At 43.4% G+C, this 12,369-nt stretch overlaps 1 protein-coding gene across 2 annotated transcripts in view; it reads left to right on the plus strand.

The window, feature by feature from the left end:
* The window catches only part of LYRM7 (LYR motif containing 7), a 38,450-nt gene that overhangs the window by 10,688 nt on the left and 15,393 nt on the right, over nucleotides 1–12,369 (plus strand). For both annotated transcript variants that reach the window (XM_069754079.1, XM_069754088.1), the window contains exon 3: nucleotides 9,444–9,514. In XM_069754079.1, the coding sequence (XP_069610180.1) occupies nucleotides 9,444–9,514 (71 nt within the window). The remainder of the gene's footprint in view (nucleotides 1–9,443; nucleotides 9,515–12,369) is intronic.

The following is a 12,369-nucleotide window of genomic DNA, read 5'->3' on the forward strand; positions in this document are numbered from 1 at the left end:
TCTCTCGTTGTGGGTGCTGTCGTGGACTCTGTAAAATCCTATTACCGGTACGTAAAAACCGGTTTCGCTGCCGTCAACACACACTGTGCGCCGAACACTTAATTTTTTGGCCACATCATAGCTCCAGTAGTTAGCAAATAAATGACTGCAGCTTTGTGTGTCTTTAGTATAGAGATATCAGGTGGACCAAAAAAATAATTCATGTATTATCTCCATAATCTCTTCCTTTAGTCTGTGACTAGTGTTGCAGACTGAAGAGAAAATGGCGGAAATACAATGCAGAACTATACTCAACAGGTCAGGTGTCCAAAAACTCATTATTTCGGACACCTGACACGGTGAGTAGAGAACTGCCTTGTATAACCTCCATTTTCTCGTCTGTGTACGTAATATTCCACACAAAGTGAAGGGATGGTGGTGGTCATAAACACGGCATATCTATGCTCATCTGTACATGTGTCAGAAATGGTGAATTCATGGGGCTGTTATATGTGCATCATGAATTCATTATTTCTGACACCTGACCTGATGAGTATAGATCTGTTTTGTATGACAGTCATTGTCTCTTCAGTCTGTGTCCAATAGATACTGCAGAACAGAATCAGGACGCAATGACGTCAACAACCTTACCACTAAAGCAACATGGCTGCCGTCACAATAGCATTATGTGGTCAGTGTTTTATATCAGTATTTGTAAGCCAAAACAAGGAGTGAAACAATTAGAGGTAAATTATAATATTAACATAAAGGCAGAGGTGCTAGTTATCACCCACTCCTGGTTTTGGATTACAAATACTGGTATTAAATACAGACCAAATACTGCTAGTTTGAGGACAGCCTAGGTTTGTAGAGGAAATACATAGGAGACACGGTCAAGACCACAAAAAATAAAGTTTATTAATGAGAAATATTATTAACATTTAAGAAAATTACTGGTACAGATAAAATTACAACAGGACATTTACACAACATTGTCCTGCCATGACACACGTCCAATGTCAGAATCAAAAAAGGCGGCAAATTGATCCCGCATGTGACCAACGGCTGCAGTTGACCGCAGCGGCTGATGATGGTAATCGGGCAGTGGGTGTGCAACTGGTTCATCCAATTCAATGTTGGGTCGCTCCTTAGCCATTATGTAATTGTGCAGAACCACACAGGCTTTGACCACCTCGTCGACTGTTTCTATTTTTAGATTAATGGCTGATGCAAGAATGCGCCATTTTGAGACTAGAATGCCAAAGGCACACTCTACTGTTCTTCGGGCCCTGGTCAATCTGTAGTTAAAGATCCTTTTAGTGTGGTTCAAGTCCCGACTGGAATATGGCTTCAGTAGGTTTTCACACATCTGAAAGGCCTCATCCTCAACCATAACAAATGGCATCGGTGGACCTTGAGTGTTGGGGAGCAGTTGTGGCCGTGGAAAACTAAAATTTTTGCCATACACACGGTGGCCCATATCAGAGTTCTTAAAAGTCTGGGAATCGTTGCCACGGCCAAAAGCTCCAATGTCCACGGCGATGAAGCGACAATCTGCATCGGCTATTGCTATGAGCACAACAGAAAAATATTTTTTGTAATTTAAGTACTCCGATCCTGTTCTGGCTGGTTTTATAATGCGGATGTGCTTTCCATCATCTGCTCCCAAACAGTTGGGGAAATCGCACACACTCCAGAATTTTTCCGCAATTTCAAGCCACACGTCCAAGGTGGGTAGGGGTATAAACTCATCCCGGATTCAACTCAATTTCCGTGGCCAGACCGGAAAATACCCCTTAAGCCCAACACATTAAACCTACACAAAAGCAAACTTTTTTTATCTCCATAAGAGGTATGCCTGGTATATTATCAGGTCATATGACAATCCATGTATAATCAAAAGGAGTTCACAAAAAAAGAAGATAAGGGGATTATTTTTTTCAAGTTAACAATATAAATTTTTATTCAATATATTTAGTGTAGCAAGCAGACAAATGAACAAGCGGTGTTCGTACATAAGAAACAGCTAAAAAGTTCCCTGGTGTTGTCAGAGATGGACAATCTGACACCAGGAGATAGGAAAAAAGTGGCCGTGTCTCAGTAGGCACCAATATACACTGTTGAGTGGAATAGTGACTCTTAAGGAAACTCAGTTTAGATCCTTATTCATGTCGTATAATGCCAATTGGTGATATGGGCTATAAATATTAGCTATCAGCAGTGACTAATATAGTCATATGTTGTGTCAGCCAGAAAGCCCTATCAGGGATAGTTATAACCTATGGCGTGTGGCTCTATATTATTCCCTATCTTGCTCTGTAGGAGAGTCGATGGTTAATAGATCAGTCTATCCACAGTTACCATAATAAGAGACCAGAATTCAGATATATGTTAGGTATTTACCTTGCAACATGGTGGTCACCCCAGCGTAATGGTGTTAGTGGGACAAGCCAAAGCCTCGACGCGTGTTTCACAGCCCACTGCTTCGTCAGGAGGCGTGACTAAGAGGGTACGGTCAGGGGTATATGTATGTGAAGCTAGAAGGTCATTGACGAATCAGCACGCCTTCATTCGTGATGCTCCGCCCCCCGGAAGGCGGGCTAGCGCGCGACATGCACGACGGGGAGGAGGACATGCGTCATCACTCCACGTCGCCATGGCAAGGCGTCTGGTACGCCGCACCATGGGGGAAGAAAGCAGCGCACACGTGGTGCGCGTCTGAAGTGCACAGATACCGAAAATCATTAGCGAGTTGGCACACCTTCATGCATGATGCTCCGCCCTCCAAGGGGGCGGGGTGACGCGCGACATCACTCCACATCGCCATGGCAACGCGACTGACCCGCCGCACCACAAAGGGAAGAACAGCACATGCGTGATGTGCGTCTGCTCATAGGTGAGCGTAAGAATCATATGATGGACCGATAAGTGCATGATATCAGAAAAAGGGATGTTAGGCATACCTGCCCACAATGGCAAATCGATCAGAGCCCATATGGGCCAACTGTATCCACAGATAAGTATTATACTGCACTAATGTCAGCCACCCCGAATGGTCGTGCAGTAGTAAAGCCAAAATGATTATGATGAAAAAATATAAACTATGTAGTGGCTAGTAGTCGGCGTCTGGATAGGTCAAGGGTAGGTGTAATAAATTAAATCTCTTTTAGTCAAATAAGTTTCAAATATGTCAACTTCCCAATATAGGGTAAAGAGATAGCATTTAACATAATCCTCATTGCTCATATCCGGGTGCCAACACATTATAAAGTTCCATTAACTAAACATCTATGTTGCACAAATTTGTCGGCCGGATTTAAAACAACCCCACCAACGACATATAGATCTAAATCGCCAAACGATTCCCAGTAATTAGAGCATAATATGAGTACATCAGTTGGTAGCAATCCTGATCATCACATCTTAGTCCAGGCCGCATTTTTTGCCTTATCATATGTCCATATTTAGGTCATCCCAGATTTTTTCTTCAAAATATCCATGAATGCTAGTTCAGACAGATGCTCAATCAGAAAGCGACATACAGATGATTCATCAAAACCTTACCAGAGAAGATATATCTATAAATACAAAACACAAGTTAGAAGCATAAATACTAAAAACCAAAACAAAAAATTACCATGACCCTTATTAAAATAGCGCACATAAGATTAAAGAAAGGACTTGAAGCTGACGGCTTCATTAAGGCCGTTAGGCGTCATAGTATTCAGTGTGACTATCCAGCGTGTTACTTTTTGTAAAAGTTTCTGTTTAAGGTTCCTGCCTCGGATGCCCATATAGACATGGTCTATACCTCGGACTACAAACCCCTTTGGGTTACATCTATGAATCTCGAAAAAGTGTCTCGGAATCGTTTTTAAAAGATGTGGTTCCGAGCAGTCCACTGCATTTTTTTATGTCTCTGATATGTTCTTGAATCCGTATTTTCAAGGGTCTAGTTGTCATTCCAATATATATATATATAGCCACAGGGGCAGCTGGTATGATAGACAACTGCCTCTGTGTTGCAAGTGATGTGATGAACTATTTTGTATGTCACATCACCCCTAGAGTTTGAAAATTTCCTTTGCCCTGATAATGTAGCGGCAGGCCGAACAATTTTCACAAGGGAAACTTCCCCACGGACGTCCTTTGCCATTGTTCAAAAAAGAGCTTTTTTTAGGGGGTATATAATGACTCCTGCATAGCACATCCCCCAGAGTCTGGGATTTGCGCCAAGTAATCGAGGGGTATGCAGTTATTTGACCTGACAGGTCTCTGTCTGTTAGTAATATTGGCCAGTGCCTCCTGAAGATTTGATTAATTTCAGCCCAATTAGAGTTAAACTTAGTAATAAATCTAGGTCCTGTATTTGTGGACGTAATTTTCTTTTGGGATGATTTAGACAGTAGATTATCTACATTCAGGGCGCGGGAATAACCCCTGACAATATCTCTGGTCGAATAACCCCTGTTTTTGAATCTTTGATGCAGGTCTTTTGCCTGCTTGTGAAATCTTGCGTCAGTTGAACAAATACGCCGGGGTCGCAGGAATTGCCCTATAGGGATAGAACTCTTTAGTTTGGGTGGATGTGAAGATGAGAAATGCAGTAATGCATTCGTAGCGGTCGTCTTCCTAAAAATATCTGTGCACACTGTGCCATCGCTGGATTTAAGCATTTGAAGATCTAAAAAATTGATTGAGCTTTGGCTATATTTCCAGGTCAATTTGATGTTAAGTGGATTATCGTTAAGGTGACCTAGGAATGAATCGAGTCGCGACGTGGAGCCCTGCCAAATAAAGAATACATCGTCGATATATCGCAGCCACAAGACGACAGAGCCGTGACCAGGTGTGTCAAGGACCGTATCCCTCTCCCACAGCCCCAGGAACAAATTAGCATATGAGGGCGCACAGGATACCCCCATTGCTGTTCCTTGGAGCTGCAGGACGGGGCGGTCCTTGAACACAAAAAAATTGAGTGAGTATGAAATTTAACAGATCCAAAATAAATTGTATAAGTCTCGAATCGAGATTGGTCATATTCAGAAAAAATTGAGCAGCTCGTGTCCCGTGGCTGTGGTCGATCGAAGTGTATAGGGACTCCACGTCGCAAGTCACTAGCCACATGTCATCATCGAGAATAAGACCGTCCAGTCTTTTGAGGACATCAGTAGTGTCCTTTACAAAGGACGGTAATGTCTCCACACATCTCTGTAGATAAAAATCAATTAATCTGCATGCTGGTTCACAAAGACCTCCGATGCCATAAACTATAGGTCTACCCGGTGGGCATCGGGGTCCTTGTGAACTTTAGGGAGCACGTAGAAGGTGGGAACCACAGGGAATTCTGGTAGTAAAGCCTCTCGTATCTTATTAGTAATAACACTATTCTCCACTCCCTCATCTAAAAGATGAGTGAGTTCTCGCTGGACGGCCAATAAGGGTAAGGTGTCAAGTCTGCGATAGGACTCCTTTTTATTAAGTTGCCTAAAGACTTCTTTCTCGTACATCTCAACTGGCCAAATGACCACATTTCCCCCCTTGTCAGCCCGTTTGATAACTACATCCCTCATATCTCTCAATGTTTTAATAGCTCTTCTAAGGGGATTAGATAGATTATCTTGAGAGATCTGTGAGAGGTCAAGTTTGTTAATATCTTCCTTGACTAATTTCACAAAGATCTCTACTTGAGGACATGCTGACAAGGGGGGAAAGGTGTGTGACCGTCGTACAGGTGTATTGGAACTGAAAGAACCTCTGCTTCTTCATTTTCTGCTGCAAGGGATTCAAGATCACTCAATGTCTGCAGTTCGATCGCAGACATCGAGTGATCAATTTTGGATGAAAAATTTTTTTTTTTTAATAAGCTTGCGAGCGAAAAGTTCGAGGTTCTTAAGCAATGTAAAACGATCAGAACCCTCCACCGGTGAAAAAGAGAGGCCTCTAGAGAGAACCTCAACCTGTGCTGATGATAACAGATGTTGTGAGAGGTTAATTACCTTCAGAGTTTCCTCCCCTTCTGGTTTCTCATATTGTATGAGTGTTTTTTCCTTTTTATGGCTGGTGTAAGTGACCCCGAAGGTAGTTCCCTGTCGGACTGCCGGATGTTGTGGGTCCATTTCTTCCACCTAAAAAATGATCTCCGCATGATCCCTCTGATGTTGTAGAGACACTTGAAATAGACTGTGATCTGGTACCATCACTAGTAGCTGTTTGGTAAGTAATCTTTGAGAAAGTTCACTTTTGTAACGGGTCACTCTCTTGGCCTAGAAGATACATATCTAAACTCAAACCCAGCTTATGCCAGAAAAAGCTCTGCCAGGCTTGTACAGAGAAGACAGCATGCGAAAACATATCAAACCAAATGTAGTTTTGGCAAATGATATAACAATGAGCATAAATAGAGTGACAATGCATATAACTGAAATATAGCTTATACTAAATATGGCTTCTCCAATATTTGCAAAGCATAATTCAAGTATTCTCAAAACAAATTGATAAGTGTCCGTGCCTCTAATAAGCTGCCAATACTGCAACAGTGTCAAATACCTTCATTTCCTGCCTTGACTACTGCAACATCCTTTTCTGTGGCCTCCCTGCTAACACCCTTGCACCTCTCCAGTCCATCCTTAACTCTGCTGCCCGACTAATCCATCTCTCTCCTCGCTACTCCTCCGCTTCCCCCCTCTGCAAATCTCTTCACTGGCTCCCATTCCCTCAGCGCATCCTGTTCAAATTGCTAATACTGACCTACAAAGCCATCCACAACCTGTCTCCTCCATATATCTCTGAACTAATCTCTCAATATCTTCCCTCACGTGACCTCCGGTCCTCCCAAGACCTCCTTCTCTCCTCCACACTTATTCGCTCCTCATCCAATCGCCTCCAAGACTTCTCCCGAATATCCCCCATCCTCTGGAACTCTCTGCCCCAACACGTCCGACTATCAACCACAGTCGGATCCTTCAGACGGAACCTGAAAACTCATCTCTTCAGGAAAGCCTACAGCCTGCACTGACACCGCTGCTGCCTCATCACTATCGAAGCTACCGCCTCACCAACACCGGAGCTACCACCTCACCAACACCGGAGCTACCGCCTCACCAACACCGGAGCTCCTGCAACCCTCAACCTACTGTCTCCTTCCCCATAATCCTGTAGAATGTAAGCCCGCAAGGGCAGGGTCCTCGCCCCTCTGTATCAGTCCATCATTGTTAGTTTGTTTACTATATGTGATACTTGTAACTTGTATGTAACCCCTTCTCATGTACAGCACCATGGAATCAATGGTGCTATATAAATAAATAATAATAATAAATACCGCCTAATCTTGGAATAAAGATGTAAATAGTGAGTCCATTAAATGCAGCAGGTCCCAGCTTGTCACATAATATAGACACCCACATGGCTACCATTATATTGCGACCTCAACACGTTTCCCTATTCCTGTTCATGGTTATCTGTTTGGTTTGATTTTTGTCAGGGTGAGACGACAGCGAGCCGGTGCGCCACAACTTGCGTGCTTAATTCAGGGTGCCAACTTTCGGGCAAGTACCATAATGAGGGATAATTATTAGGGAAAGGATTGAGGATCCCTGCCTACCTATAATCCCTGATTTGATATATATCACCTATGACTTATAGTTTACTTTTGTAGTGCCACTTTGTAAAAAATTTGTGTTTTGGGAATATACCGTATGTGGTAGTTCTTTTTTAATCAAATATTAATAAAATGTATAACTTTTTAATGGATGAGGGTTTTTTCGTAAGACATAATTGATACTATCCTATATATCCTCTATACTGTTAATCTGTCAATCTTAGAATTTCTCCAGGAGGGACGGGAAAGTGGTCTATCCATTAACACAAACACAGATATCTGCCTTGGGTCATGTTCACATGTTCAGTATTTTATATCAGTATTTGTAAGTCAAAACCAGGAGTAGGTGAAAAATGCACAAGTGGTGACTTTGACTTACAAATACTGAGGTAAAATACTGACGAAATACTGAATGTGTGAACATGGTCTTAGAAGCACTATATAATTATAACTTGGCAAGCAATAGATGAATAATGACATTCTTAAAGGGATTCTGTCACACCCCTGGGATGTCTATGACCTATTAATATGGGCATACAGGTAATAGAAATGTTACACTTGTCCTACCTGTATGCCTCATTAGTGGTCTTGTGGAGAAATGTTATATTCTGTTTTTATGCTAATGATTTCTTCGAGGCTCTGGGGCGTGCAGTGCCTGGAAGTAATCCTTGCCCCTGTCCTCATTACAATACTACCCACATCCCATGCACATCAGTTATGGCTCCAGAATCCCGCTCCTGCGCCCTGCACTCCTTCAGAAGGATGAAAACGAGTTGTTACTCCAAAAATTCCACCATGGGATTTGAACCTGGTACTTGAGGCACTGACTTGCTCTGCTTTCGAACCAAGAGATTGTGTCAATCTTTACGTTGAAAAAAATCTCTTGGTAGGCCTAACATCTACTCCTAGGGTGACATTCAGGCCTTGTCGTTTCGAGTTCACTTTATGCAATTCCTGGACATTAGATGTTTAGATGCTAGAAAATGACAGATAAAATGTTTTGGCCATAAGCCCATGGCAAAAGAATCATTGTTCATCTCCTTCCATGGCCCTAGGAAGGGTATGAAAGTTTCAAAGAGTACTCTAGCTAGATGGATCAGAGAGGCCACTAGTTTAGCCTATTCCTCAAGTGATCGGGGGGGGGGGGGGGGGTGTTGACTGAGGTCCTCTCATGCTCTCCCATCCAACTGATGTGGGAGAGTGGTTCCGCCCTTTTATGCTGTAGGTTTCCTGTCCTTGATGGGCAGATCTCTCTCAGGTGGTGCTGTCATGGGTTCTGGAAAATCCTATTACCGGTAAGTGATTTAGTCTTTTTATAAGGCACTGTAAATGTAACATAATGACAGGATTTGGATAAGGCACATAATACAAGTCCAACGATTTATCACAGGTAAAATAAAGGTTTACATGAATATAAATCAGTGGAAGTACAGTAGATTCAAGGATCTTTTTATTTTCAATTGATTTCATCTGTGGATTTTTTGTTATATGATCATCAATGTCGTTGTGTGTTTTTTTTTTTTTTTTTTTTTTTTTTTGTTTTTTTTTTTTTTTTTTTATGCGAACAATCCTTTCAATATTCGTATTCGGTTTTAATAAATGTTCTCCATTGCCAATGATTGCTGTTACTTTCCTTCTCAAAAAGGAACAGATGTTAATCTGTCAGACACATGTTTTGTTGCTTCTGGCTATACAGGACTGGTCGGTCGCCGGGGCAATGTGGTGTTGAGCGGCAGCCATTTTTCTGTATGGCCGTCAGCTCTTGTGTTTAAAGTTATGCCCTAATTGGATAATGAAACAACCCCTAAATTAACCTCTTCTTGTATACTCCTTGAGTTTACAGATTGGCTGTTTTATATTTCAGCTGCCAGGCAGAAAATCAACGAAGAATTCCAGAAGAATAGAAATGAAAGTGCTCCTGAAAAAATATCTGAGGTAAGGAACCTTTATTTCATTAGTCAGAGTTGTCAGATGGCAGGTTTTACCACAGAAACATCTGACTAAAAAAATCTTAAACTCAGAAATTTTGGTTTTCACAAAGTTTGCGACTTATGTCAGTCTCAAAACTTTTGTTCTTGACTGTATACTGTATGAAGTATAAGCCATAAAATTCTACTACAAAAGTGTGAACAGTGACTAAGATGGCTTATGTCCTTTCATTACTATTAGGCCAGGATCACACATGTGAGAAACACGGCCGAGTCTCGCATGTTAATACCCGGCACTCGGGAGCAGAGTGTGCAGCTGCATGTATTGCTATGCGGCCACACGCTCCGCTCCTGAGTGACGCTGACAATGCTGGGTATTAACATGCAAGAATGCCGTATTTCTCGCATGTGTGATCCCGGCCTTATAGTGAATCACAGTAGTTATTATGACATTATATATTTTGTATCAAAATGCCAAGATCCATAGGGATCCTTTGATCAAACTTCTAAACGTAACTTTGAAAATGTAAAACTGCTCAGCTGTTTTAAATTTAGTGTATCTGAACTGCACCACTTGATATCCTTTGTCTTCTAGGCTCTAGTTCTCAACCTATGGTACATGTTTCCCAGGGGATGCAAAATACACTGCTCCAAAAACACTAAACACTAAAATCCCACATCCTAGATATCACTGAATGAAATATTCCCGTTGTAAATCTTTATTCATTATATAGTGGAATGTGTTGAGAACAATAAAACCTAAAAATTATCAATGTAAATCACAACTAATATCCCACTGAGGTCTGGAGTTGGAATGATGCTCAAAATCAAAGTGGAAAATGAAGTTACAGGCTGATCCAACTTCAGTGGAAATGCCTCAAGACAAGGAAATGATGCTCAGTAGTGTGTGTGGCCTCCACGTTCCTGTATGACCTCCCTACAATGCCTGGGCATGCTCCTGATGAGGTGGCGGATGGTCTCCTGAGGGATCTCCTCCCAGACGTGGACTAAAGCATCCGCCAACTCCTCGACAGTCTGTGGTGCAATGTGACGTTGGTGAATGGTGCGAGACATGATGTCCCAGATGTGTTCATAGCTTCAATGCCTTCATCTTGCAAGAACTGCTGACACACACCAGCCACATGAGGTCTGGCATTGTCCTGCACTAGGAGGTACCCAGGGCCAACCGCATCAGCATATGGTCTCAAAGGGTCTGAGGATCTTATCTCGGTACATAATGGCAGTCAGGCTACCTCTGGCAAGCAAATGGAGGGCTGTGCAGTCCTCCAAAGAAATGCCACCCCACACCATTACTGACCCACAGCCAAACCTTTCATGCTGAAGAATGTTGAAGGCAGCAGATCGCTCTCCACGGCATCTCCAGACTCTGTCACGTGCTCAGTGTGTACCTGCTTTCATCTGTGAAGAGCACAGGGCACCAGTGGCAAATTTGCCAATCCTGGTGTTCTGTGGCAAATGCCAAGCGTCCTGCACGGTGTTTGGCTGTGAGCACAACCTCCATCTGTGGGTGTCGGGCACTCAAACCATCCTCATGGAGTCGGTTTCTAACCATTTGTGCAGACACATGCACATTTGTGGCCTGAAGGAGGTCATTTTGCAGGTCTCTGGCAGCTCTCCTCCTGTTCCTCCTTGCACAAAGGCTGAGGTACCTGTCCTTCTGCTGGGTTGTTGCCCTGCTATGGCTCCATCCACGTCTCCTGGTGTACTGACCTGTCTCCTGGTAGCGCCTCTGGACACTACACTGACAGACAGAGCAAACTTTCTTGCCACAGCTCACATTGATGTGCCATCCTGGATGAGCTGCACTACCTGAGCCACTTGTGTGGGTTGTAGAGTCCGTCTCATGCTACCACGAGTGTGAAAGCACAACCAACATTCAAAAGTGACAGACATCAGCCAGAAAGCATTGGTTCTGAGATTTGGTCTGTGGTCCCCACCGGCAGAACCACTCCTTTCTTGAGTGTGTCTTGATAATTGCCAATAATTTAGCATCTGTTGTTTATTCCATTTGCACAACAGCATGTGAAATTGATTGTCAAATAGTATATTGCACCCCCATAGGCAGCCTGTATAGTATAATGCGCCCCTATAGGCAGCCTGTATAGTAATGCGCCCCCATAGGCAGCCTGTATAGTGTAATGTTCCCCCATAGGCAGCCTGTATAGTATATTGCGCCACCATAGGCAGCCTGTGTAGAATATTGCGCCCCTATAGGCAGCCTGTATAGAATATTGCGCCCCTATAGGCAGCCTGTATAGAATATTGCGCCCCTATAGGCAGCCTGCATAGTATATTGCACCCCCATCCATAGGCAGCCTGTATACATAGTATAATGCACCCGCATAGGCAGCCTATATAGTATATTGCACCCCCATCCATAGGCAGCCTGTATAGTATAATGCATCCCCATAGGCAGCCTCTACAGTATAATACACCCCCCATAGGCAGCCTGTATAACATGATGAAATGTATAACATGATGCACCCCCATAAAAAAATAAATCCAATACTAGCCTCTCTTCTTCCTGGTTCCTCCGCTGCTCTGAGCACCTGCATGTCTCCGGACTGCGGGCGCTGAGTAGTAACAACATCGCAACCCTGTCATTGTTGGTGTCAGACGCTGACAGGGGGATGATGGGAGAGGGAGTATAGCGCTCCTCTCATCAATGCGGTCAGCTGTATCGGCTAGATGCTGATACAACTGAACCTGCGATGACGGGCGGGGGGCCCACTGCTGGCACTGGGAAAAGCCCCGCCCCTGCCTGCTCAGGGGCTGCATAGCGGCCGGGTGGCAGTGCAAGGAGATCGATTCTCCCTGCTCTGCCGCAGAATGTAACTGTAT

The sequence above is a fragment of the Ranitomeya imitator genome, chromosome 1, assembly GCF_032444005.1.
Source record: "Ranitomeya imitator isolate aRanImi1 chromosome 1, aRanImi1.pri, whole genome shotgun sequence".
Taxonomy (NCBI): domain Eukaryota; kingdom Metazoa; phylum Chordata; class Amphibia; order Anura; family Dendrobatidae; genus Ranitomeya; species Ranitomeya imitator.